This window comes from Oncorhynchus mykiss, chromosome 7 (genome assembly GCF_013265735.2).
Source record: "Oncorhynchus mykiss isolate Arlee chromosome 7, USDA_OmykA_1.1, whole genome shotgun sequence".
Taxonomy (NCBI): Eukaryota; Metazoa; Chordata; class Actinopteri; order Salmoniformes; family Salmonidae; genus Oncorhynchus; species Oncorhynchus mykiss.
This window is the reverse complement of record NC_048571.1, coordinates 6,341,053-6,367,574: the sequence shown is the minus strand read 5'-3', so window position 1 is coordinate 6,367,574 and position 26,522 is coordinate 6,341,053. Positions and strand designations below refer to the sequence as shown.

The following is a 26,522-nucleotide window of genomic DNA, read 5'->3' as shown; positions in this document are numbered from 1 at the left end:
GCCTTGTGAGCTCGCAGCTGCAGCGGTGTGTGTTTGGAGAGACATTTTTTTTTAATCAGCGGCGGGCGGCGAGCGGAGATTAGGGGCTTTACTGATTTACAACGCATAAAGGAGCGTCATTAACTGAGCGCGAGGCAAATATCAAAAGGTGGGAAGCAAAGCACAGGTAAACGCACCAAATCATAATCCCACGATACACACCTCAGACCTTTTGTACAAGGAATGTGTTTGTGTGTGTGTGGCAGTGACCCCGGTGAGACTCCATCAGAAAATACAAAGCCAAGGAAGGCAAAACAGGTGGTACAACTCTCACTCGTGCACATTAAAACACTCCATAATATAGTTTGAAAATGTTTATTTCTGTTGTAAAATGGTGTCACACAAACAGGACAAGAACACATGAAACATGATTCAGTCATACATTATTGGCCCACATCGCTAAATTATCGTTACACTTTAAAACATTAGTGTTGCATTTCCAGATGGTACAAAAAAACAATCGTGATTTAAAAAGTATTTCTTCCAAACCTGCGCTCATATTAGACAAGTAGACGAACTAACCATGGTCCTAAAACAATGTATCCTGAATATAGAACATATGTTATTCTATTAAACAAGTGTTTAATAGCATCATACATGTTTTTATGCAGATGAAACAACCATCTATAGGGAGGGTTTTATGAAACAGAGGTCACTCAGGAGAGTTACAGTAGTACAGTATACATATTTTAAAAAGCAGTGATTCCCTGGTTTAAATCATGTGAAGTAAGGCATTCATTTTTTTTGCAAGTTAACATAAGTCACAGCCCCAGTGAGAGGGTTTTTTAATGGTCGTGACTAGGGCATGCTGAAGCCAGCATTGATATTTTAATTCCGCTCAGAAAACGGCTATAGTACAAACCATGAGAGTTAAAACAGTTAAAGAGTAGTGTTTACAGGAAACATGATTGAAAAACAACAAAAAACGATCCCCCCAGAAATTAAAAAAACTGAAATGAAAGCCAAAATACCTGTGGAAAAAATCTAACACAAAATTATGGTACTACTAACCATGACAGTTAAAACAGCAGTTAGACATGTTTACAGGAAACGGAGTTGAAATAAAAATAACAGACGTTTTATATAAAAGGTGAAACATTCATGAGCACTTGAAGCAGTTCTTCCCTTCTTTTTTTCTGCATGTACAGTTGATGTCAGAAGTTTACATACACCTTAGCCGAATACATTTAAACTCAGTTTTTACAATTCCTGACAATCAATCCTAAAAATTCCCTGTCTTATGTCAGTTAGGATCACCACTTTATTTTAAGAATGTGAAATGTCAGAATAATAGTAGAGAGAATTATTTATTTCAGCTTTTATTTCTTTCATCACATGTGTGTCATAAGTTCACATACACTCAATTAGTATTTGGTAGCATTGCCTTTAAATTTGGGCCAAACGTTTCAGGTAGCCTTCCACAATCTTCCCACATTAAGTTGGGTGAATGTTGGCCCATTCCTCCTGATAGAGCTGGTGTAACTGAGTCAGGTTTGTAGGCCTCCTTGCTCACACATGCTTTTTCAGGTCTGCCCACAAATTTTCTATGGGATTGAGGTCAGGGCTTTGTGATGGCCACTCCAATACCTTAACTTGTTGTCCTTAAGCCAGAAGTGCACCAGTCCCTCCTGCATCAAAGCACCCCCACAACATGCTTCCACCCCCGTGCTTCACGGTTGGGATGGTGTTCTTCGGCTTGCAAGCCTCCCCCTTTTCCCTCAAACATAATGATGGTCATTATGGCCAAACAATTATATTCTTGTTTCATCAGACCAGAGGACATTTCTCCAAAAAGTACAGTCTTTGTCCCCATGTGCAGTTGCAAACCGTAGTCTGGCTTTTTATACGGTTTTGGAGCAGTGGCTTCTTCCTTGCTGAGCAGCCTTTCAGATTATGTCGATATAGGACTTGTTTTACTGTAGATACTTTTGTACCCGTTTCCTCCAGCATCTTCACAAGGTCCTTTGCTGTTGTTCTGGGATTGATTTGCACTTTTTGAACCAAAGTACATTGATCTCTAGGAGACAGAACGCATCTCCTTCCTGAGCGGTGTGACGGCTGCGTGGTCCCATGGTGTTTATACTTGCGTACTATTGTTTGTACAGATGGAGGTACCTACAGGCATTTGGAAATGGCTCCCAAGGATGAACCAGACTTGTGGAGGTCTACAATTTATTTTCTAAGGTCTTGTCTGATTTCATTTGATTTTCCCATGATGTCAAGCAAAGCAGCAGGTAGGTAGGCATTGAAATACATCCACAGGTACACCTCCAATTGACACAAATTATGTCAATTAGCCTATCAGAAGCTTCTAAAGCCATGACATCATTTTCTGGAATTTTCCAAGCTGTTTAAAGGTACAGTCAACATAGTGTATTTAAACGTCTGACCCACCTTAATTGTGACACAGTGAATTATAAGTGAAATAAACCATTTCTGGAAAAAATGACTTGTGTCACGCACAAAGTAGATGTCCTAACCGACTTGCCAAAACTATAGTTTGTTAAAAAAAAATTGGTGGAGAGGTTGAAAAACAAGTCTTAATGACTCCAACTTAAGTGTATGTAAACTTCCAACTTCAACTGTATATCTATCCAGCTAGAAGAATGTTTAACAGCAGGCCCTTATATTCAGACTCCTGGTAAGTGCACTTGGGATTAGGTGCAAAAAGTCATCCGACTGTACAGATTTCCAGACCTGAGCCGGTGAAAGGATCAGTAGTCAGCTGTCCATTGTGAACACATGTAAATAAACACCTACAGTACAACTAACTAGTGAAGACACACCATGTTGGCACCTAAATATAGATCTGAATAGTTTTGGTCTGGTTTGATTTACAGTTATAGAAATGACAGAGGTGGTGCATTGACCCTTCCTCCACAGTAAATTAAGAGGAGCTGGACTCACAGTGTAGAAAAACACACACAATTCACATATACACCAACCTTAAAGGGACAGAAACCACACCACACACACAGATAAGATAAGGCATCCCTCACAAACAGATTCCTCTACACAACATCATACCTCAGGTACACTTCTGCTCTGGAAAGCATTCGCTGACGAGTGTTTACTCAGTGGGCACCATTCCAGCACACCTGTGTGGCGTCTGTGTGTTTGCCAGAGAGTTGAGGGCTTTAGCCAACCCCCAAACACACACACATCATAACCCCTCAGAGGGAGAGTGAAAGGGAGGTTTGCAGCCTCACTTCAGACAGACAGAGAAGGCCTTTATCACGGCATCCCTGTGAACAAACAAACAATAATAATTAGTAAAAGAATAAACACTCCAAAGTCAAGTTTCAAAAACTTCAAAGAATTTGCTTTAGGACTGAACCATCACTGAATGGGATGGGATGATGTAATACTGTGAATAGGGCAGTTAAGGCTACAGACAGAGGTGGACGGGCAGTTAAGGCTACAGACAGAGGTGGACCGGCAGTTAAGGCTACAGACAGAGGTGGACGGGCAGTTAAGGCTACAGACAGAGGTGGACCGGCAGTTAAGGCTACAGACAGGTGTACCGGCAGTTAAGGCTACAGACAGAGGTGGACAGGCAGTTAAGGCTACAGACAGAGGTGGACAGGCAGTTAAGGCTACAGACAGAGGTGGACAGGCAGTTAAGGCTACAGACAGGTGGACAGGCAGTTAAGGCTACAGACAGGTGGACCGGCAGTTAAGGCTACAGACAGGTGGACAGGCAGTTAAGGCTACAGACAGGTGGACCGGCAGTTAAGGCTACAGACAGAGGTGGACAGGCAGTTAAGGCTACAGACAGGTGGACCGGCAGTTAAGGCTACAGACAGGTGGACAGGCAGTTAAGGCTACAGACAGAGGTGGACAGGCAGTTAAGGCTACAGACAGAGGTGGACGGGCAGTTAAGGCTACAGACAGAGGTGTACCGGCAGTTAAGGCTACAGACAGGTGGACAGGCAGTTAAGGCTACAGACAGAGGTGGACAGGCAGTTAAGGCTACAGACAGGTGGACCGGCAGTTAAGGCTACAGACAGGTGGACAGGCAGTTAAGGCTACAGACAGAGGTGGACAGGCAGTTAAGGCTACAGACAGAGGTGGACCAGCAGTTAAGGCTACAGACAGAGGTGGACAGGCAGTTAAGGCTACAGACAGAGGTGGACAGGCAGTTAAGGCTACAGACAGAGGTGGACCGGCAGTTAAGGCTACAGACAGAGGTGGACCAGCAGTTAAGGCTACAGACAGAGGAGGACCAGCAGTTACTGTAACCCAACACTCACCTTGCGAATGGAATGTAGGACAGGCCATACCTACAACACAGAGGTATAGTATAAGTCAGCGTCATACATCACACACAGCAAAGGGCTGTATAAGGTCTTTATCTGAAGTGTGTCAGTGGCAGAGAGTCTGTGAAAACAGACTCTCGCATGAGTGTTTGTTGTGTTACAGTGGAAGTTATTTTAATGGTGTTTATGTATGTATGTAAACTAATTGCACATCTGTGTGTACTCCTGTGTGTGTATGTATGTGGGCAAGAGAGAGAGAGAGAGAGAGCGAGACAGAGAGTGTGTGTGTGTATGAATCTCCTGTCTTTGTGAAGGAGGTGCTTGAGAGAACAAAGCTAGCTGCATTAGTCGTGTGTGATTAGCCAGGCTAAAAGCTATGGCCATAATTACTCTGTTTTCAGTTACAAATAAGGACCTGGCATTGAGCTGCCTGCCAAAAAGCCCTCAGCACAGAACAACTCTGGGCGTGTGTGTGTGTGTGTCACTCAGACTGCAGACTGTAGGGATGTAATACCACAAACACACACTAAAGGAAGGAGATTACTCAAGCACGTGTGTGTGTGAGCCACTCACCAAGCGAAGGCCAGAAACTGTAGAATACAGAAGAGTAAGGCTAGACCATTATTCTTCCACTGTAGAGAGAGAGAAGCACTCAGATATACTTTGAGGTAGAACAATGTAAGACAAAGTTTAAATGAGTAACAGACTAGCTAAAAAGGCCTGCAGGGATTTGATAACACAACAGGTGCAGGATATGTATCATGTGTGTGTTATACTCACCCAGAAAGCAGAACACATAGTTAGCACCAGACAGGTCTGTGAGGAGAGACAAGTAGCATGTAATTAATGAACAGAAAAACTGTTTTTTTGTCGTTTTACTATCCTGGTGGGGACCAAAAGTCCTCACAAGCATAGTAAAACAAGGAACATTTTGACACGTGGGGATAGTTTGTTGGTCCCCACAAGAAAAATATATATTTTAGGCTTAGGGGTTACAATTAGGGTGAGAATTAGGAGTTAGAATTAGGAGTTAGGGTTATGGAAAATAGTATTTTGAAAGGGAATACATGTTTTGGTCCACACGAGGATAGTAAAACAAACATGGTGGGTGTGTCGTGTCGTGTGGTCTCACCAGCATGATAGCTGTGGCCAGTGCTCTTTCTTTGGCACACATCCTCTTCAGCTGATTAAGGGGTCCCATCAGGAACATAGTGCTGAGAATACACACATGATTTGACTAAACTTACATTATTGTAGTAACTGCACTAGAAATGTGATTGCTGTATCATGTGCACCTTAGGTGTTAAACTGGACAAGGACAATGTCAGCTTTGATCTGGGGAGGGTCCCAGGGATACCTTAAAAATCTAAAAATAGGCCTAACTGTTTTGTAAATGCCCACATAAGCCACACATACATCCACTAATACTCAACAACGCTCTACTCACCTGCACAGAGAGGCAACATTGCCAAGTGTGTACAGCACGGCAAACAGAATCAGACCGACCCTTGGAATCCACAGCAAGCATGTCCCCTGCCACCAGGTGAGAGGATGAACAACTTAGCATCGGCCCCTATTCTACTGTAGACACTATCAATTGGTCCCAAATGACTCCTATTCTACTGTCGACACTATCAACTTGCCCTTAGTGTCTAGACCTCAATGCACAGATTTCAATATCTCCGAGATCAACCCCCCCCCCCCCAATACTTTCTGTAATAAAAACATATCGATGTGTTCTGGCTTACTGAGAGAGGTTTGGGAAACACAACTGACACTGACACATATAATTGACAGTCCGAGCAATGCTGAAATGATGGGAGAGAGAGATGACGACTCACCAGAATGGAACACAAGACCCCGAGCACGAAACATGCGATAAAGCCCTTCATGCGCGTGCCCCAGCCCAGGGTGGAGGCTTGGTTCGCCGCCTGTTTCAACACCGCACCATTTATAAACAACATAGCTAGAAACCATGGACATCATTCACCTAGCTAGCCTAGTGTTTCTAGCTAACGTTACTATGTTATTGCTAAGCAACTGTACTCGTAACGTAGATAAAGCATGCGTTGAAAAAGGCTTAGCGAGAAAGCCAAACATAGCTAGATATTATTTAGGGGTAAACAACATATTAGCTAACGCTAGCTAGAAAACGTACCTACTTGCAATATGTCGCCGTCATCATTGTTGCCATCTTGGCCACTCAAAACTTTCTTTAGTTTGTCCATTAAAGTTGACACGGATAGAATGTAGCTAGTAGTTCTAGAACTTTCCCGTTGCTTCGATTGGCTTAGTTTTTAAGAACGCCAAATATTGATTTGTCGAGCTATTTTTCCTGTTCGAAGTGCAACAGGTGGATTGCGATAACTTCCGCCACTGTGTAACCACGGAGACGGGAAGGGCTGGGGTTAACTGCAGTACCACAATAACAAAAGGGGGCAGCAGAGCCTTATATTTGTTGTGGAAACCTCACAGTAGTACAGTAATAAAGATGATACAACTTAGTATACATTTTACAATTAGAACAACCAAGTGTTTTATTCAATGACTAGGGGATGACTAGAGGAAAACAAAGACGTAGATGGGATACAATGTAAAAATGTAAATGCCCTTATTTGACTAAACAAACAACATCTTGAAATAAACATGTTGAATCGATTCTTATAAGTAAAACCTTTGGAAAAACATCCATACATTTCACTCATACACTATCACACAAACAATATTAAAAGATACTGGATTATTGGGATTTGGGGGAATACAGAGGTCTCTCTCTCAGCACAGCACTCTAGATTCAGAACAGGCAGTTAGTGTTCCTAGGCCACTGTTCCTAGGCCGTCATTGAAAATAAGAATTTGTTCTCAACGGACTTGCCTAGTTAAATAAAGGTCAAATAAAAATAAATAAAAATAAGTGATGTTGGTATCTAAGCAGTTCTGCAAGGTTCATTACAACGCTAGGCAGTTCTGCAAGGTTCATTACAACACTAGGCAGTTCTGCAAGGTTCATTACAACACTAGGCAGTTCTGCAAGGTTCATTACAACACTAGGCAGTTCTGAGTGTTTTTCTGCAGTTCTTCACCGGTTCTCATCAGTTCTGGGTAGTTCTTCCAGGTAGGTGTAGTTCTGTCTAGGCAGTTCTTTCCAACTATATGCAGTTGTGAGAGGTTGGGTCCAGTTCTAAGTGGTTCTGTCCAGTTCTAGGCTGTTCTACGTGGTTCTCAGGGTACTTTAACCCAAGTGGAGCTCCAGTAGAGTGGTTCTGGCAAGAGCACCACCTGCACACAACACACCTGCTTCCCCCACAGCCACTCCTATATACACTTCAGAGAGAGAGAGAAAGAGTGTGTGAGAGAGAAACACTCCCTCCTCTGTGCAGGTCATCATGGCAGATGAGACCCACACAATCAGCGTCGCTCTGCAACACAAACACACAGATTTACTTTTAACAAAGTGTTAATTGAACAGAATGAGACTAAAGTAGTGTTCTCAGAAAGACCCCCACCTGACCATCACACCGCCAGCGTACCGGAGACATGACGTTCCGCCTGCGGAACCGCGTTTGCATTTTAATCTGGAATGGCAGATGGAATCATGGAGGATCGTCGCTCAGTATTGGCTGGTATCGGGCAGCCAGGATCATTCATGGATGAGATGCATTGCAGCGAGTTTGGCCTGGCGGGGGACGTGGCGTATGTAAATGACGTATGCTCCTGCCTATTATAATCCCATTAGTCCCTGTCCCCTGGCTGTAGCTAAGGCACAATAAAGCAATGTAACAACTTTTATTTCTCTGGCTGACAGTCACTGCCTTTTTGTCTTGACTTCCATCAAATGTCTAGCTGCTGTTTCCAGAATGCGTTGCTGTCTGATAGGGATATAAAAGGGTCTGTCTCCAAGAGGCCAGTTAGACATTTCCTCTGCTTCTGTGCTAGGTGGTGTCTCCCTGTTGCAACTTGTAATAAACCGGAAAGATTTTTGATTGACTTTACCCTACGACTGCTCTCCTGTTTGTTCTCCTGGAAATTCCTATAACACTGAGCGTGAGAAAGAAGAAACAGCTATCTACCTGTACTTTGGGGTTCAGGCTAGGAGCTAAAGATCCCTGTGGTGGGTTGGTGTGTGGTAGGGGAGCCTGGCGGAGTGACTGACTTATCTTGAGTGTCAGCGGTCAAACCCAGCAGTCCTAGCTCTGACCCTCCCCCTCAAAACTCACTCCTACTGGTCTGTGTATACAACTCCCAAAGACAAAGCAGATTCCTCTACAACAGCACCTCACATGTACACAGACTCACTGGACAGGGTAGTGATTGCCGCCGGTCTGCCCGTGGTGGAGCTTGTCGTTCGAAGCTGTTCTTCCTCTCCTCTATCACTGCCTCTTTTCTCCACCTCTTTATCCTTGTCCTCCTGTTCTGCTGCTTTCTTGTAGCGGCCCATCCATGTGGCAAAGATGTTATCCTCCTCATCATCCTCATCTCCCTCTTGTTGCTCCTCTGGCTCAAAGAGAATCCCATCTGGCTCCTCAGCATCAGAACCTTCTGGATAAATTAACACTATCCTCCAGTTCTGTTCCGATTCTATCCTCAGGTTCCATTAGAATTCTATCCTCCAGTTCTGTTCCGATTCTATCCTCAGGTTCCATTAGAATTCTATCCTCCAGTTCTGTTCCGATTCTATCCTCAGGTTCCATTAGAATTCTATCCTCCAGTTCTGTTCCGATTCTATCCTCAGGTTCCATTAGAATTCTATCCTCCAGTGCTGTTCCGATTCTATCCTCAGGTTCCATTAGAATTCTATCCTCCAGTTCTGTTCCGATTCTATCCTCAGGTTCCATTAGAATTCTATCCTCCAGTTCTGTTCCGATTCTATCCTCAGGTTCCATTAGAATTCTATCCTCCAGTTCTGTTCCGATTCTATCCTCAGGTTAGATATCCTCATCCTTGGGTTCTGTTACAATTGTATCCTCAGGGTCCATGATACCTGCCATGAGGGGAAGGGGGGAGTGGAGGCTCACTCAGGATCCAGGGAGTACTGGAGGAGGGCTGAAGTAGAATAGAGGCTGGGTCAGAGGGTTGTGTTGAGGCAGGGCTGGGTCAGAGGGTTGTGTTGAGGCAGGGCTGGGTCAGAGGGTTGTGTTGAGGCAGGGCTGGGTCAGAGGGTTGTATTGAGGCAGTGCTGGGACAGAGGGCTGGGTTGTGGCGGGGCTGGGACAGAGGGCTGGGTTGAGGCACGGCTTGGTTGAGGCAGGGCTGGGACAGAGGGCTGGGTTGGGGCAGGGCTGGGTTGAGGCAGGGCTGGGACAGAGGGCTAGATTGAGGCAGGGCTGGGACAGAGGGCTGGGACAGAGGACTGGGTTGAGGCAGGGCTGGGACAGAGGGCTGGATTGGGACAGAGGGCTGGATTGGGACAGAGGGCTGGATTGGTACAGAGGGCTGGGATATAGAATTGAATCCACAAAAACAATATGTTTTTGTGGATTAATTTGGGTAGAGAGAAGGAGAATGGGGAGACCAATGAAGAAAGGGTGAATAGAAAGGTGGCAGAGAGGTGGACAAAGAAGGGTAACGGAGTAGGGGGATGAATAGAGGAGTAACGGAGTAACGGAGTGGGGGGATAAATAGAGGAGTAACCGAGTAGGGGGATGAATAGAGGAGTAACGGAGTGGGGGGATAAATAGAGGAGTAACGGAGTGGGGGGATGAATAGAGGAGTAACCGAGTAACGGAGTGGGGGGATAAATAGAGGAGTAACCGAGTAGGGGGATGAATAGAGGAGTAACGGAGTGGGGGGATGAATAGAGGAGTAACGGAGTGGGGGGATGAATAGAGGAGTAACGGAGTAGGGGGATGAATAGAGGAGTAATGGAGTGGGGGGATGAATAGAGGAGTAATGGAGTGGGGGGATGAATAGAGGAGTAACCGAGTAACGGAGTGGGGGGATAAATAGAGGAGTAACGGAGTGGGGGGATGAATAGAGGAGTAACCGAGTAACGGAGTGGGGGGATAAATAGAGGAGTAACCGAGTAGGGGGATGAATAGAGGAGTAACGGAGTGGGGGGATGAATAGAGGAGTAACGGAGTGGGGGGATGAATAGAGGAGTAACGGAGTAGGGGGATGAATAGAGGAGTAATGGAGTGGGGGGATGAATAGAGGAGTAATGGAGTGGGGGGATGAATAGAGGAGTAATGGAGTGGGGGGATGAATAGAGGAGTAACGGAGTGGGGGGATGAATAGAGGAGTAACGGAGTGGGGGGATGAATAGAGGAGTAACGGAGTGGGGGGATGAATAGAGGAGTAACGGAGTGGGGGGATAAATAGAGGAGTAACGGAGTGGGGGGATGAATAGAGGAGTAACGGAGTGGGGGGATGAATAGAGGAGTAATGGAGTGGGGGGATGAATAGAGGAGTAACGGAGTGGGGGGATGAATAGAGGAGTAACCGTAACAGAGTGAGGGGATGAATAGAGGAGTAACGGAGTGGGGGGATGAATAGAGGAGTAATGGAGTGGGGGGATGAATATAGAGATAACCGAGTAACGGAGTGGGGGGATGAATAGGGGTAACAGAGTAACGGAATGGGGGATGATTAGAGGGGTAACAGAGTAACGGAGTGGGGGGATGAATAGGGGTAACAGAGTAACGGAGTGGGGGGATGAATAGGGGTAACAGAGTAACGGAGTGGGGGGATGAATAGAGGGGTAACAGTAACGGAGTGGGGGGATGAATAGGGGTAACAGAGTAACGGAGTGGGGGGATGAATAGAGGGGTAACAGTAACGGAGTGGGGGGATGAATAGAGGGGTAACAGTAACGGAGTGGGGGGGGTGAATAGGGGTAACAGAGTAACGGAGTGGGGGGATGAATAGAGGGGTAACAGTAACGGAGTGGGGGGGGGGGGGGGTGAATAGGGGTAACAGAGTAATGGAGTGGGGGGATGAATAGAGGGGTAACAGTAACGGAGTGGGGGGGATGAATAGAGGGGTAACAGTAACGGAGTGGGGGGGTGAATGGGGTAACAGAGTAATGGAGTGGGGGGATGAATAGAGGGGTAACAGTAATGGAGTGGGGATGAATAGAGGGGTAACAGAGTAACGGAGTGGGGGGATGAATAGAGGGGTAACAGTAATGGAGTGGGGATGAATAGAGGGGTAACAGAGTAACGGAGTGGGGGGATGAATAGAGGGGTAACAGTAATGGAGTGGGGGGATGAATAGAGGGGTAATAGAGTAATGGAGTGGGTGATGATCACTTAAGTAGCTGCAATGAGCAGTAAGCATCTTACAAACAGTGAGAAGTTGGGCTAAAATTAGCCTTGCCAATGAACTTAAACGAGAGAGAGAAATACATGTTATCACACACAAACACAAAAAATAAAGCCAAAGCTGTCAGAATAACTTCATTGCAACCTGGTTTACCCACTGGCCTGTTTTTGTGTCTTGAGTCTGCCTGTTACTGTCTGTTAGTGTGTATGTCTCTGTTATAGTGTGTGTGTGCGCGTCCCTGTGCCGTCCACATGGAGGGTCAGAGGTGAAGTGCCCTCTCCAGTGTGGTGCCTCTTCTGGTGTTTCTTTCGGTCGCCATCTTGTGAGAAACTTCTCCCACAGTCAGAGCAACTGTACGGTTTCTCTCCAGTGTGAATTCTCATGTGTGTGGTTAGTGTGTCCTGTTGAAAGAAACGTTTGTCGCAGCAGGAGCACTGGAGAGCTCGCTCTCCGTAATGGAACCTCCTCAAATGCCTCATCACTCCATCGGAGCGGGTAAAAGTCTTCCCACATACTGAGCAAGGATAGGCTTTCTTTTCAGAGAGTGGTAGCTCGTGTTTGCGCTTGTGTCTCCTGTACGTTGCATCGTGTCTGAAACTCTCCCCACACTCGTTGCAGAGGTAGGGTTTCTCTCCAGTGTGTATTCGCTGGTGATGTTTCAAACTATGTGCCTGTGTAAAACCCTCCCCACAGTGGGTGCATATGTATGGCATTTGTCCACTGTGTACTCTCTGGTGTCTTTCAAATTTTCCTTTGTGTAAGAACCGCTTACCGCAGTCAGAGCAGTAGAGGGCCAGCTCTTCAGTATGTACTGGCAAGTGTGTTGTTAGTTCTTCCAGGTCAGAAAAGCTCTCATCACACCTTGGACAGCCGTGAGGTTTCTTTTCCTTGTGTGTAAGGTGATTTTTTTCCAGATGTTTTTCAAGCTGCTCCAAATGGACAAAGCCTTTCACACAATCAGTACAGGGGTGTTTAAGTTTCTTCTTCTTTCTTTCATGTGTTTTCAGGTGTGATTTCAGATGATCTGTGCGGGTAAAACCTTTACCACACTCAGAGCAGAGGTACGGCCTCTCTGTCATATGAATTTTCTGGTGTGTTTTAAGATTATCCGAACGGGTATAACTTTTACCACAATCAGGGCAGATGTGACAAGGCTTCTGTTCTCCGGTATTAGAACTCTTGAGACGGTCCTCTGTATCGTGAGGCTCTTCTCCGTCCTCCTGTTTTATTTGCACCTGCAGTATATCTGTGTGTTGATTGTCCCTCTCAATATCAGCCATTGTCTCTGGAGTATCCTCCTGTAGCACTTGAAAGGAATGTTTTGATGATTCGGTCAAAAGGAGGACCACTTTTGGCCCAAAGTGAAGGGGGAGATTCTAGGATTCTGATGTGTTGTCCCAGGTAAGGCTCTCCCGCTGGTGGTGTGGTGGACAATATCTGATAGGATCGTCTCACCAAATACCATGTAGTCACAGTCTTGATGTAAAAAAAGAAAATAAGAAAAACATGGTTAGCTAGTTCGTAGTTTGACAAAAGACAAAAGTAGGCAAATGTTTAGCCAGTTAGCTAGTTACGTGCCTAATTTGGTTGATTATCAAAATCCATCAGCTGTGTTGTTGTTGTGAGTCGCAGAACGCACGCTGGCAATCTGCTCTATCAACTTCCGGTTCATCAAAAGTTTACGAGGAAACGAGCAGCTAGCCTTGCCTCTTCAATCAACATTTGTAAGATACGACTAAAAGACGGCATATAAGATTTCCACGGGGAAGCAACATGGGTATGCATTAATGTAAAGATTGTGGCTAGGTAGCTATATAGCTTACTCTTTCTAATCAAGCTGTCGGTGGAAGCAGGCCGTTGTGGGTGTAGTTTAACGTAGCTAGCTAACGTTAGTTATCTAGCTAAAGTTCGCTTCCGCCGACATGAGTTATTTTCTCTAGTCTTGTTATCAAATATTTTAGGCTAGCTAAAATTGCACACTCAATTTCAGTGCATCTCCTGCGAAATGTGGGATTAACTGTAAAATATACTCATACGTACTTGCTTGGCAGTATCACTCGGGTGGTGCTGTGGCCTATGCACCAAGTTTGCCTGCTAGGAGTCATGGGTAACTGCATACATTGAGCGTGTCTGAAAGTGGGCGTTGCGAAATAAGCGGGAGGATCAACAAAAGCGTAAATCTAACAGCTAATTGGGCAGATTTGTTGCCACTCAAGACCGTTTTGCGTGGCTGCTTCCTTGTAGCGTTTTAGCCAAACTCTGCATGGTCAATCCGATGTCTGCATTGGCCATGCAGCATTTACAGCGATATGTCCTCGGCAGAAGTCATTGCATTCATACCTGGAGTCCTGAGTGGCGCAGCGGTCTAAGGCACTGCATCTCAGTGTTAGAGGCGTCACCACAGGCCCTGGTTCGAATCCAGGCTGTATCACATCGGCTGTGATTGGGACGGCGTACAATTGGCCCAGCATCGTCCGGGTTTGGCCGGGGTAGGCTGTCAATGTAAATAAGAATTTGTTCATAACTGACTTGCCTAGTTAATTAAAGGTGGACAAATATATATATATATATATATATATATATATATATATATATATATGTATATATATGTGTGTGTATGTATGTGTGTGTGTATTTATAACCAAGACCATAGTCTGTCGTTTCTAATGGCAACAAATTAGTCATAGTGGGCAGAGCCAAGCCCGAGCTAGCGAGATCCTATTGGCGCGTTCTAGCCAACATCTGCATATTTCCGTTAGGGAACGCCTACTTTGAAATGCGCGTGTGCAATAACTTCATTCAAATTTTACAAAATTTAGTCCACTCTGTTCATAACACATTTTAGTTTTGGGAACAGAAAAACGTATTGCAATCAAATGTTTCATAAATTGAGAAAATTAGCATTATGTCGGCCAAAATCCATCTCGTTACATCTTCTCGCACTTCCATATTTGGTAGTGAGTGGAAACACCAAGCGAATGCTTCACATTTATACATCCGGTGAAATATCTCTAATTGTTCTGTGTTCATATTTCTTGCGCTTCGCGGAATAGCGCAAAGCTGTTGTAAAGGAAGTCTTCTTCTACGGTATTTTGGCGATCGCACAATTGAATGTGCATCCCGCCACCTACTGTGCGGGATGTAAACAGGACCCCCGTCCAAACAGATCTGATCCCCCTGCTAAAAAATAAAACAGATCTGATCCCTACACAGGCTCAAGGGGAACCTGGGAGGGCGGGTCTTCCGGGACCAGTACCCCTCGCAATTCTTCCCAGCACACACTTGAAACATGGCCAAATAATTTACAATTCTTACACAGCCGTGGTTTGGGGAGGAAAGCTTCACATGCGGACGTATTTGCACTTTATAAAAAAACAACAGGACTGACACTTTTTTTTATTTTCTCCATTCAGAACATTTGTCTTCACCAGTTTTGCTCGAAGTGCTGCTTGATTCGAACTCAGCATCCACATCTGCCATCTTTTCTGCCACCTTAATTATCCTAACCTGCCACGGTATTTATCCTAACCTGCCACGGTAATTATCCTAACCTGCCCCGGTAATTATCCTAACCTGCCACGGTATTTATCCTAACCTGCCACGGTAATTATCCTAACCTGCCACGGTATTTATCCTAACCTGCCACGGTATTTATCCTAACCTGCCACGGTAATTATCCTAACCTGCCACGGTAATTATCCTAACCTGCCACGGTATTTATCCTAACCTGCCACGGTATTTATCCTAACCTGCCACGGTAATTATCCTAACCTGCCACGGTAATTATCCTAACCTGCCACGGTATTTATCCTAACCTGCCACGGTAATTATCCTAACCTGCCACGGTATTTATCCTAACCTGCCACTGTAATTATCCTAACCTGCCACGGTAATTATCCTAACCTGCCACGGTAATTATCCTAACCTGCCACGGTAATTATCCTAACCTGCCACGGTAATTATCCTAACCTGCCACGGTATTTATCCTAACCTGCCACGGTAATTATCCTAACCAGTTTAGCTAAAAGGAAGCAGTTAGCAGTCACGCAAATGACATTGAGTGGCAACTGCCCAATTAGCTGTTATATTTCCATATACCCACTTTTGTTGACCCTCCCACTTATTTTGCAATGCCCACTTTCAGACAATCAATGCCAGCAGTGGAGGCTGCTGAGGGGAGGACGGCTCATAATAATGGCTGGAACGGAGGAAATGGAATGGCATGAAACACATTAAAACCATGCCATTACCACAAGCCCGTTCTCCTCAATTAAGGGGCCACCAACCTCCTGTGTTGGCCAGCACAGCTCACAGTGTAGCTCTGGTCCAGGGCGTTAGCACATCCCTCTAATGCCCTGGACCAGAGCTATTCACAGTGATGACCAGTGGTGTGATTCCTGGATATGGTGAAATGTGTACTGTTTGAACACTTGCATCTCACCTAACGTCCATCCTTCTTTAAAGTAAGCACTGCTGTACTATTAAGTAAGTAAGTAAGTAAGTAGCCTTGCATGAGTCTATTTCCTGTTTTCTGATGCGTGAGGCAGCTTGATGTGTACTCCCTTTGGACAGGACATTAATCTATCGCAGGTCTTTACCCCCAATCCATTGCTGAGTGCCAAGCAGAGATGCATCTGGTCCCATTTTTACAGTCTTTGGTGTGACTTGGTTGGGGATCAAACGCCTAACATTCCATCTCAGGGTGGACACTCCAGAAGTATTCAAACAGGGCAAATGTGTGCTTTGTGTAGCCTGCCTGTCTATACTTACCTCCCCCTCCTTTCCCACAGATGGCCCCCTCCCTCTCTCTTCTCTGAGACTCCTGGTGCCACCGCTGCGTCTGATGTCTGCGGTCATGTGGCAGGTGGTGGGGCGGCGGCGTTTGGAGCATTATGGGAAGCTGGAGGACTTTGTGTGTTTGGTCACAGAGACAGTTCCAGAACTACTGACTGACAGGCAGAGAGCATTACTGCTTCTAGGCCTCAGAGCAAAGGTGTGTGTGTTTCTTCCAGCAGTAACCTACACAGTATTTTCCATGTGCTGCAAATCAGAAGTTCACCTCTGTTGTAAAGTGTTGCACAGTGTTGTAATTTTAAACGGACCTCCTGATCGGTCCATCTAGCAGATGTCCCAGGAGGGGATAGTTGAGGATGTCGCCCCAGAACTCATCCAGACTCACCTGGACAGGATCCAGTCCATCTGTCTGACAAAGGTGAGAGAGAGGGCTCATGGGAACTGGATTTTTACAGCCTGCCTTTTACTGAACCTATAGAGTGATAGGGTGGAGTAAAGGGAGGGAACTGAGTGCCAGAATGGGGACACACCTTTTCTGAGTGCTGAGAGGGAGGCGTTTGGCCCTGACACACACTAAGGTATGTGTCTGTTGTTTTTACAGTCCAGTGACAAGGCCTTTGAGGATGCCAAAGCCAGGCTCATGGCATACACCCAGAGGAGTCCAGGAGATCAATGGACTGTAAGAAAATGAATCATTCTTCACTTGAGTAACATGCAGCAGAGCATGTGACAGCACTGTACTAAACTCTGAGTTCAGTGAAGAATTGTTCTCTCTCTCTACTATCTCTCTGTCTACTATCTCTCTCTCTGTACTATCTCTCTCTACTGTCTCTCTCTCTCTGCTATCTCTCTCTGTACTATATCTCTCTTTCTCTGCTATCTCTTTCTCTCTGCTATCTCTCTCTCTGTACTATATATCTCTCTTTCTCTCTCTACTATCTCTCTCAGTTTGGTCAATACTTTAATGCAGAGCTGGAGTCTCTGGTGTGTGTGTTCCTCTCCAGACTGGAGGAGCTGCTGCCAGTACCAGACTTTAAACAGGTACACAGTGACCGGCAACCGCATGTCAACCATCAACTTCACTACTAAGAGACTACACAAGCTACATATTGACCACATTTACTAACCACACTTTGACCAGCACACATCTCCCCCCTGTGTTCCCCAGGCTGCTTCCTGGCTTGACTCTGTCCCCGGTGGTGTGGATGAATGTCTGCAGTCTATCCCCCACAGTGACAGGCTGAGGTCTGTGCTGCAGAGCCAAACGTGCTGCCGGGAACACCTGATAAATAGAGGTACGTCACCAACCCTGCAGAAATCACCAACCCTGCAGAAATCACCAACCCTGCAGAAATCACCAACCCTGCAGAAATCACCAACCCTGCAGAAATCACCAACCCTGCAGAAATCACCAACCCAGTCATAGTCTGCAGTCTCAGTTGTTTTAAAAGTCCAAATGTTTTTATTTGAATTGTTTACAGCTGTGCTTCTCGCTTGTCTTGTGCAGACTCCAGCCCATCCCAGACCAACCTCCTCAGCTCTCTACCTGTTTGTCTTCCAAATTTGATGGTGTACTGTCCCTCTGCCGACTCTGACAGGGAGTCAGAACCCTTCCCTGAGGAAAGGATGGATGAAGAGGGAGGAGAAGAACAGGAGAAGGTCTGCATCAAACGAGAGGACGATGAGAAATCGAAAGTAGCCGAGCTGATTGGTCAAGACCAGGAATCAGCCAATAGAGTGGCAGGGGAAACGGAAACGTCCAACCTAGGGATTATGGGTTTCATTGTTCAGAGCCAATCTATAATGATTATCCCCCAGCCGGGCCAGCACTCTCTTGCTGTCGTCTCCCAGTCTGCACCCACTCTCACCTTGCCTGTGGCCTGCAGGGGGCAGACTGCAGTCAACTCTCCCTCAGGACAGAGCAGGCCCTCGCCAGAGAGGAACACTGTTCCTGTGAGCAGCCAAAAGCCCCAGGCCTCACCGGGGAGGTATGTGTGGTCAGTATTTGTGTGGTGTGTTAGGAATGCGGTAGCGTGACAGTAAGTATGGACAGATTGTATCAGAATGGGTGTTTTGAGTGGTAAGTGTGTGTGTGAGTGGTAGTGTGATGATGGACAGAGTGTGTGTGTGTGTGTCTAACACCACACTGAGGAGGAAAGTGTGGTCAGCGTGTGTTTGGGAGTGTGTGTATGTGTGTGGAATGCAGTAGCGTGACAGTAAGTATGGACAGATTGTATCTTGTGTGTTTTTGAGTGTACATTATTTGAACAGTGTCGAAACGTGAACTGTGTGTGAGTATTGGGTAAATGATGAATGATTAACATGACATGTTATTTCCCACCTCAGCATCATCCCAGAGTCGTCTGATAAGCCTGTAGAATGTATTAGGGTGGAGAATGACACAGGTGAGTGTCTTATACCCTCCTAACCACCTGCAGCTCACAGGAGGCTGCTGAGGGGAGGACAGCTCATAATAATGGCTGGAACAAAGCAAATGGAATGGCATCAAACACCTGTGTGTGGTTTATTTGATACCATTCCACTCCAGCCATTATCACAAGCCCGTCCTCCCCACCAGCCTCCTGTGCTGCAGCTCCCTATCAGGTGTACGCATAAGATATTCCTATTTTGTCCTCCATTACAAACTCCATTTCCCAATATCCTCTCTGGTTATCCTCTCGTGTGCCTTTTTTAAAAATGTACGTAGTTCTGTCCTTGAGCTGTTCTTGTCTATTAATGTTCGTGTCATGTTTCATGTTATGTGTTGGACCACAGGAAGAGTAGCTGCTGCTTTCACAGCAGCTAATGGGGATCCTAATAAAATACCAATTACCTTCTCTTCCTGTTTCCTCACAGACAGCCCCACAGGGGAGTCATCGTCTTCCGAGACGCTCCCGTCTAGCGTATCCCACAATCCCCGGCGTGTTGCCCATAAGTGTCCGACGTGCGGGAAGTGTTTCATCTACCGTTCCCAGGTGCTGCGTCACCTGACCACACACTCGCGAGGCGGCCGCTACAAATGCGCCCAGTGTGGCGTTGGCTTCCCAACGCCCTGGAGCCTGAACGACCATAAGCGCTCTGTGTGTGTCAACGCCACCTTCGACTGCGCACAGTGCGGGAAGCGGTTTGCATCGCTCCGCGAGCAGTACCGCCACCGCCTCACCCACAAGACCAACACCTGTTTTCAATGTGGGGCGGGCTTTAGGACCCAGCTGGAACTGACCCGACACCACAAGACCCACTGGGCCCAGCCACTGCACCAGTGCTGCCTGTGTGGCAAACGCTTCCGCCTCCTCTCTAGCCTGACGAATCACAAGCAGACTCACTCTTCCGGCGGCGGCTTCGCCTGCACCCAGTGCGAGCGTGTGTTCGGCTCGGCGAAGGAGCGCGACGCCCACCGGCAGATGCACCGCGTACCCAAACTCGTCTGTCCTGTTTGCGGCGAGACATTCACCTCGCAGGCCAAACTCATCAAACACCAGCAGACCCATCCGGTCCCAGAGGGGAGCGAGGGCCAGAGGTACAAGTGCCGCTACTGTGAGGAGACGTTTACAGGCCTGACCCTCATGAGGATCCACCAGAGAAGCCATCTTGTGGACAGACCTCATCAATGTGACCAGTGTGAGAAGAACTTCACTACTCTGGGGTCCCTCCAGTCCCACCTCAGAACCCACTCGGAGGAGAAGCCCTTTCTCTGCGCCCACTGCGGCAAGCGCTTCCGGACCAAAGACGGCATGGAGGGACACCTCCGGATCCACACGGGCGAGAAGCCCTTCCACTGCTCCTACTGTGGGAAACGCTTCACGGCGCTCGCCGGGTTGAACGTTCACGTGCGGCGGCACACGGGCGAGAGGCCGTACGTGTGTGAGGTGTGCGGAAAGGCGTGGCCCTCTGGTGGGGACTTGCAGAAACACATGCGCTGTCACACAGGAGAAAGACCTTACAGCTGTGTTGACTGTGGGAAGACATTCTCCATATCCTGTCACCTGACAGAACACATGAAGACACACTCAGGTCAGAACCAGGAGCTTGTAGTTAAAGGGATAGCTCGGATTTTGGCAATGAGGCCCAAAGAGTTCAATGAAGTTGTGGATACCATTTTTATGTCTCTGCGAGAAGTTTGGAGGAAGTTGCTAACTAACGCTATTGCATTTGCTAAATCCCTGTGTAAGAATTTCCACAACAATACCCATAGACTTCCAGTCATTGCGCTAATGCTAGTTAGCATTGGCTCGCGAACTACCTCTAACTTCCTTCATACTGGACACAGAGACATAATATCATCTGACTCTGGGGAAGTAGATAAAGGGACAACATCCCGAAGTATCCCTTTAAGGGGGCCGTTGATTTAACAATTATATGGTGTATATGAATGATACTGCTGTCATTTGTCCAAGAAATGCTAAACATGTTTGTACTTTCATATGCAATGCAGGACATATGCAATGCGTTTATGCATTTGTGATCAATGATAATAAAACAAACAATTTAATCGTAGTTCTGTGTAATCTGAAGTAACTCTGTGTAATCTTGATTTACAGTCCTTAATACTGTCCCGTCCCTCAGGTGAGAAGCCGTTCTCTTGTCCAGAGTGTGGGAAGAGCCTGAAGAGGAAGTTTGATCTGAAGAAGCACCTGTTGACTCACTCTGGAGTGCGTCCGTACCCCTGCCCTCACTGTGACAAGAGCTACACCCGCCGCACACACCTCAACAGGCACCTACAGAAACACTCGGCCGAGCTGTTAGCAGCAGCATTGTAGCCAGCATCATTTGCCCATGGATGGACATCTCAATAGTATTCTGTCCTTGAAATAACAATGGGCTCCCATCACCAAGATTCTGAATTGGAATCCAATGACTTCGAGACTAGAGGAACAGAACGTTCTGCCTATGGATGGCAGGGGTAAGCAATGTCTCCCTGCTGGTTGAGTTTGACTGAGATCACGTGACTTTTCCTGATTCATCTTGTGTTAATCAAGAATATGATTTGTGTGTGGTCTGTAGTCTGTCATTATCAAATAGACCTAAAGCAATTTGTCTGTCGTGGCCTCATTTGTTTGATGAAACATTATAAAATAGTTGACTGATGGGTAACTGTTGCCTGAATAATGTCTCTTCAATTTATATCCTGTCTGTAATTCAGTTTAATATTTCTTCTGTGCTTTGATAAAACCTATCCCAAGTTCTACCTGTGTGTTGGCATTCTTCTTCCTTACCTATTACTGCTGGTGGTGATAATATGCCCATAAAGTCATGTTTCAGGCAGCGTAGTTAATATCAAATGCACTGTTAATCAATTGTATTTATTGTTAACAAATTTGGTGACAATACATAAAAAATATCCTATATTTACATTCCAAAAGAGATCAAACAAATTACAAGTCTAGATATTGTACTAACATCTCATCTCCATGGTACAGTATATAATTGAGATGGGTACTAAAGCAAAATATGCACAAACTCAATGACCCGTTATATAGCTTAATTATTTGTGACACTAGCCAACTCATTTATTTTCATTTATTTATAAAGTAAATGAAAATACACATTTAAAATGAATAAAATAAGGCAAGACCCCCATGCTGCCACCGTACCAGAACCTCCAAGAAATTCAAAAATCCTGAGCTCCCGTCTCTTCAGGTTACTGGTATGTGGTCAAGCCCTAGCTACATTACACTGTTACTATGTGGTCAAGCCCTAGCTACATTACACTGTCACTATGTGGTCAAGCACTAGCTACATTACTGTTACTATGTGGTCAAGCACTAGCTACATTACTGTTACTATGTGGTCAAGCCCTAGCTACATTACACTGTTACCATGTGGTCAAGCCCTAGCTACATTACACTGTTACTATGTGGTCAAGCCCTAGCTACATTACACTGTTACTATGTGGTCAAGCCCTAGCTACATTACACTCTTACTATGTGGTCAAGCCCTAGCTACATTACACTGTTACTATGTGGTCAAGCCCTAGCTACATTACACTCTTACTATGTGGTCAAGCCCTAGCTACAATGCACATTCCAGCTCAAGGTGTTTCACACCAGCATTACAGGTGAGTCAACCTGTGACTCAACCCAAAGTGGTTTAGTGGTGAAAACCCCTTCAGGCGTCATTCCTTAAAGCGGCAGTCAGCAGTTGAAACAAAAACAAAGCGTATTCTCTGCCCGTTTCAGTAAAAAGCTGAGGGATGGGGCTAGAGAAAGGTTAACACTCAAATTCATAGGCACGGCTAAGGAGTAACCATCCATGATATCAACATTATAGCTTGAACCATATTTTGAAGCTACTGTTTATAGTGTTTGTTTCCATGTACTTTGTTTATAAACATTGGAGTAAAACAAGCTTATATATTTTGGGTTCTGATGGGGTACGACAGTTGAACTAAGCTCATGATGAATGTATAAGTCATATTTGCCAAGAAACAATGGGTACATATTAATAATTTACAAGTCCAAAAATGGATGTAACAACTGCAGATTGCCCCTTTAAGGTAGACGATCACATGGTTACTTCAAAATACACTACACTGTAGCGAACAACATTCACTGTTTCATTGAAACAACTGACATCTGCCATACATACGATGGCAAATCATTTCTACGTAGACTGGACTGTCTGACTGACAGTGTTTCTGGACAGGAGATTGCATCCTACTGGGCAGCAGACCGGGCCTGGTAGCCTTTCCCCTTCAGGATACGCCGCACCTAAGAGAAACAACCAGAGGCACATTATTACAATACAGTCCCATCTTGTTGAAGTGTGTGTGTTTTGAATGTCTGCCAGTCTAACACGTGAACTTGTGTGTTCTTCCTGTTGTGTTTTTACTGCGTCTCTGTGTTTGCGTCTCAGACAGACCTTAATAGTAATTGATAAAAGGTTCTCAGTCGACTTGCCTGGTTAAATAATGATTACATGATAGTAAAACAACGACATGGGAATATTCACCTGAAAGATAGATACAAGAACACTTAAATGCTCCCACAGAGGGAGGATTCAACCGTGTGCTGGTATCTTATATTTTTCCAGGCAATGGCATCAACGTAGAACCATGCTGTACTTTTTGTACCTGATTTATGGATGTGCTTACACACTTAGTATTTTTTTCTATCTAGAACCTAAAAAAGGTTCTTCGGCTGTCCCCATACGAAAACCATTTGAAGAACCCTTTTTGGTTCCATGTTTGAACCTTTTTAGTTCCAGGTAGAACCTTTTTGGGTTCCGCGTAGAGCCATTTCTACAGAAGGGGGACACCCGAAGAACCATTTTGGGGCATTATTCACCTGGTCTCCGACGGGCCCTTCAGCCACCAGCTGGGCAGGCTGCTCATTCTCCAGGTTCTTGGAGCTGGGGTCAGCCCCTCTCCTCATCAGCAGTTTCACAGCATCTACCTGAGTCAGGCGACCATGCACAGAACTGGCAAAGTGCAGTGCTGTGTTTCCACTGAATGCCTGGTAGACAGAACTCATGTTAGAGGGTTTAGTTAACTTACCTCCTGATGACCAAAAAACAATGAACAATGGGAACACTGTTTGTCAGCTCAGAATTTGAGCCAGAACGCCGATTTGTTATCATGTACGTTTGTTTTCCAGAGAGAGGCGAGACCTCACCTTGACATTAGGTAATGTAGTAGTATCTCACCTTGACATTAGGTACTGTAGTAGTATCTCACCTTGACATTAGGTACTGGAGCAGTATCTCACCTTGACATTAGGTACTGTAGCAGTATCTCACCTTGACATTAGGTACTGTAGTAGTATCTCACCTTGACATTAGGTACTGTAGCAGTATCTCACCTTGACATTAGGTACTGTAGTAGTATCTCACCTTGACATTAGGTACTGTAGTAGTATCTCACCTTGACATTAGGTACTGTAGTAGTATCTCACCTTGACATTAGGTACTGTAGTAGTATCTCACCTTGACATTGACGATAGACAGAGAGTCTGGCTGGTCGAGGAAGATGCGTAAAAGCTCCACATTGGCCTCCTGAGAAGCCATGTGCAGGGATGTGCGGCCACTTTTATGATCCTGTTGGAAAAAGACACAAGTACGGTCAGACTGTATGGAATGGGCTATGCTGCCAAAGAATGATACGCAAAAATTATAAATGAAAAGATTCTCAACCTCTAGCCTGGTTTCAGATCTGTTTATGATGCCTTGCCAACTCCAATGACCGTAGGAGTTGGCAAGGTTGGAGTTGACAAGGCATCAGACAGATTTGGGGCCAGGCTACTCAAACTCACCTTAGTTGCACAGGAGGCTCCCATGAGGAGCAGTGTGTTGACACACTGCCTCAGTAGCTTCCTTCTCTGCATCAACTCCACCTCCCCAGGGGACTGGGGGGTCGCCGCCATACGGCCCAACTCCTGGACAACCGCATTGTGAGACCGGACCGCTGTCTGAAGAGGAGTTAGGCCTGGAGAGAAAAGCAGGTTGAGGCATTGGGGAGGTAGTATTTATTTTGCCGTTATGACGGTTAAATAATGTTGACTGTCGTAGTTTGCGACTCAGCCTTGGGTTGAGACACAGGTTGCCTCACCTGTTTTATTGTATAGAGGATTATGAGCAATCCTGACAGGTCATAGTTCTGAGCAACTCTGACTCACCATCATAGTTGACTTCTTCCACACTAAGCTCCTGCCCTTTACCCTTCAGAGCTCTATGGATGGTCTACGGGAAGAGAGAGAGTGTGAAGGAAAATGTTAAACAGGGGGATAAAGGGCAGATGGGTATAACAGGAAGAACTTTTGATTTCAATTTAAAAACACACACACACACACACACACACACACACTTGTGTTAAGGTACAACTGTGGAATTAGCTAGTCATGGTAAAACATGTCATCGCTAACGACGACAGTGTCAATGTTTAGTTCTAGAGATCTAAAAGAGATAGTATATGCCAGCCATTCATCAGCAGCGCCTGTTCTTCCTTAATGAATAGTATCCGACAACAAGAACTGTTGTGAGAATCATCCAGGACCAGTTGAGTAACAGATTAATAGGCGTTAATGATTGGGAGGTTTAGCGTGCCATGTTCTGTTGACGGTTAATGTTTGATAGGCTGGGAGTGCATTTGCCGTGACCTTTTATCAGAAGCACATCTGTTGTTAAACCAGTTTTTCAAAGAAAGGGGGATTTTGTCCCAGTGTTGTTTTGAGGAAATGCTCTGTGATTGGCTGGCTGTTATATATGTTATGAGCTGATGAGGAAGTCACTGCCTGTGATCTAACCCGATACAGAACAACTGTTGCTATGGGACAAAAAAACATTCCAACATTCCAAGTCAGGAGGAACATCAAACACAGTGAGACAAAATTCCAATTGAAAGATAAAATCACTGAAAAGGGCACAGTGTATCACAGATAATTAAGATGGCAACGTTTCAGTGAAACCTATAAATCCATTCATTGAGTCATGAGCCAAATTTGCATAGATTCTTATCAAAATGGCATCAGCAAGTTGCTGACAGATCTCTTCTGATTGTGCATACAGCACCAGAGTTCTCTACACTTTTTTTTGTTCCATTTGGGCAAGAGCGTGCAGGGGGGAAAATCACCCCGCCTTATTTCCATATACTGGAAGCCTAGAACAAATCGACCATTGACAACCAACCTGTGGTTTTACTTCTTGAAACTAGCAGGGGTAAAATACCCTGAAAACCAAGTTTGCACAGTGCAGATGACATACTGTATCAGACTATGTTCAAATCATCTGGTAAAGACATAAAAGGATCGTTGTTCAGGCGATCATAAACCTAGCTTTTCCATTCATACATTAACAAACACAAGGCTCCTGGTAAAAACGTTAACTTTGTTTGCTGTGATTGGCAACCAGTGTTATTAAAAGAGAGAACTCACATCCCTACGGCTCAGTGTTTTCCCTGACTTCTCTTCCAACCACTATTTCCTTCCTCTAGTGCCAAGACGTTGATTAAAGTTGCCAAACCTTATGTATTATAATAATAATAATAACAGAGATTGTGTTCAACAATCATCATGTTTTCAGACCTTTATTCAAACCTTTCATACCATAGTCTCTGTATGATGAGGTATACCCTAGGCAACACAGTGAGTAGGATGTGGTTTCAATGATGGACTCTTCTGACAAAGAGGAACTAAGTCACTGCCTACATTGATAAGGGAAAAATACATCTGGGGTTTTG

General features: G+C 45.4%; 5 protein-coding genes across 12 annotated transcripts in view; 1 reads left to right on the top strand and 4 right to left on the bottom strand.

The window, feature by feature from the left end:
• Nucleotides 1-2,536: 2,536 nt before the first annotated feature.
• LOC110527240 (vesicle transport protein SFT2B-like) lies at nucleotides 2,537-6,594 on the bottom strand. Its single transcript, XM_036982247.1, has 8 exons — nucleotides 6,461-6,594; nucleotides 6,140-6,229; nucleotides 5,746-5,831; nucleotides 5,431-5,512; nucleotides 5,079-5,114; nucleotides 4,872-4,930; nucleotides 4,293-4,322; nucleotides 2,537-3,284 (listed from the first exon to the last, which is right to left on the bottom strand). Exons 1-8 carry the CDS (start codon nucleotides 6,524-6,526, stop codon nucleotides 3,245-3,247), a joined length of 489 nt encoding a protein of 162 aa, XP_036838142.1. The 5' UTR covers nucleotides 6,527-6,594; the 3' UTR covers nucleotides 2,537-3,244.
• Nucleotides 6,595-6,806: 212 nt separating this feature from the next.
• Nucleotides 6,807-11,642, bottom strand: LOC118965337 (proline-rich extensin-like protein EPR1). The gene is made up of 3 exons (XM_036984392.1): nucleotides 11,612-11,642; nucleotides 8,594-11,543; nucleotides 6,807-7,621 (listed from the first exon to the last, which is right to left on the bottom strand). Exons 1-2 carry the CDS (start codon nucleotides 11,640-11,642, stop codon nucleotides 9,421-9,423), a joined length of 2,154 nt encoding a protein of 717 aa, XP_036840287.1. The 3' UTR covers nucleotides 6,807-7,621; nucleotides 8,594-9,420.
• On the bottom strand, nucleotides 11,543-13,905 carry LOC110495545 (gastrula zinc finger protein XlCGF8.2DB). Its single transcript, XM_036982246.1, has 2 exons — nucleotides 13,598-13,905; nucleotides 11,543-13,033 (listed from the first exon to the last, which is right to left on the bottom strand). The coding sequence occupies exon 2, from the start codon at nucleotides 12,835-12,837 to the stop codon at nucleotides 11,773-11,775; it is 1,065 nt and encodes a 354-aa protein (XP_036838141.1). The 5' UTR covers nucleotides 12,838-13,033; nucleotides 13,598-13,905; the 3' UTR covers nucleotides 11,543-11,772.
• On the top strand, nucleotides 13,202-21,539 carry LOC110495543 (zinc finger protein 135). Of its 5 annotated transcripts, XM_036982242.1 has the most exons (10): nucleotides 13,202-13,334; nucleotides 16,348-16,550; nucleotides 16,680-16,769; nucleotides 16,953-17,030; nucleotides 17,300-17,392; nucleotides 17,520-17,646; nucleotides 17,859-18,348; nucleotides 18,698-18,756; nucleotides 19,208-20,365; nucleotides 20,918-21,539. In XM_036982242.1, the coding sequence occupies exons 1-10, from the start codon at nucleotides 13,331-13,333 to the stop codon at nucleotides 21,109-21,111; spliced, it is 2,496 nt and encodes an 831-aa protein (XP_036838137.1). In that variant the 5' UTR covers nucleotides 13,202-13,330; the 3' UTR covers nucleotides 21,112-21,539. The 5 variants fall into 5 exon arrangements, with proteins under 5 accessions (XP_036838137.1, XP_036838134.1, XP_036838135.1 ...); XM_036982239.1 differs by having other exon boundaries at nucleotides 16,683-16,769; nucleotides 19,208-21,196; XM_036982240.1 differs by having other exon boundaries at nucleotides 17,859-18,339; nucleotides 19,208-21,196.
• A 99-nt stretch (nucleotides 21,540-21,638) lies between these two features.
• The window catches only part of LOC110527232 (NF-kappa-B inhibitor zeta), a 10,163-nt gene continuing 5,279 nt past the window's right edge, over nucleotides 21,639-26,522 (bottom strand). The window contains exons 8-12 of one of the 4 annotated variants that reach the window (XM_036982243.1): nucleotides 24,964-25,027; nucleotides 24,601-24,773; nucleotides 24,275-24,385; nucleotides 23,638-23,805; nucleotides 21,639-23,061 (exon numbers count right to left, since the gene is read on the bottom strand). In XM_036982243.1, coding sequence (XP_036838138.1) covers nucleotides 23,008-23,061; nucleotides 23,638-23,805; nucleotides 24,275-24,385; nucleotides 24,601-24,773; nucleotides 24,964-25,027 — 570 coding nt within the window. In that variant the 3' untranslated portion in view covers nucleotides 21,639-23,007. Of the gene's footprint in view, nucleotides 23,062-23,637; nucleotides 24,386-24,600; nucleotides 24,774-24,963; nucleotides 25,028-26,522 lie in introns of those variants that run through there. The other 3 variants (XR_005052489.1, XM_036982244.1, XM_036982245.1) reach the window with 3 other exon arrangements.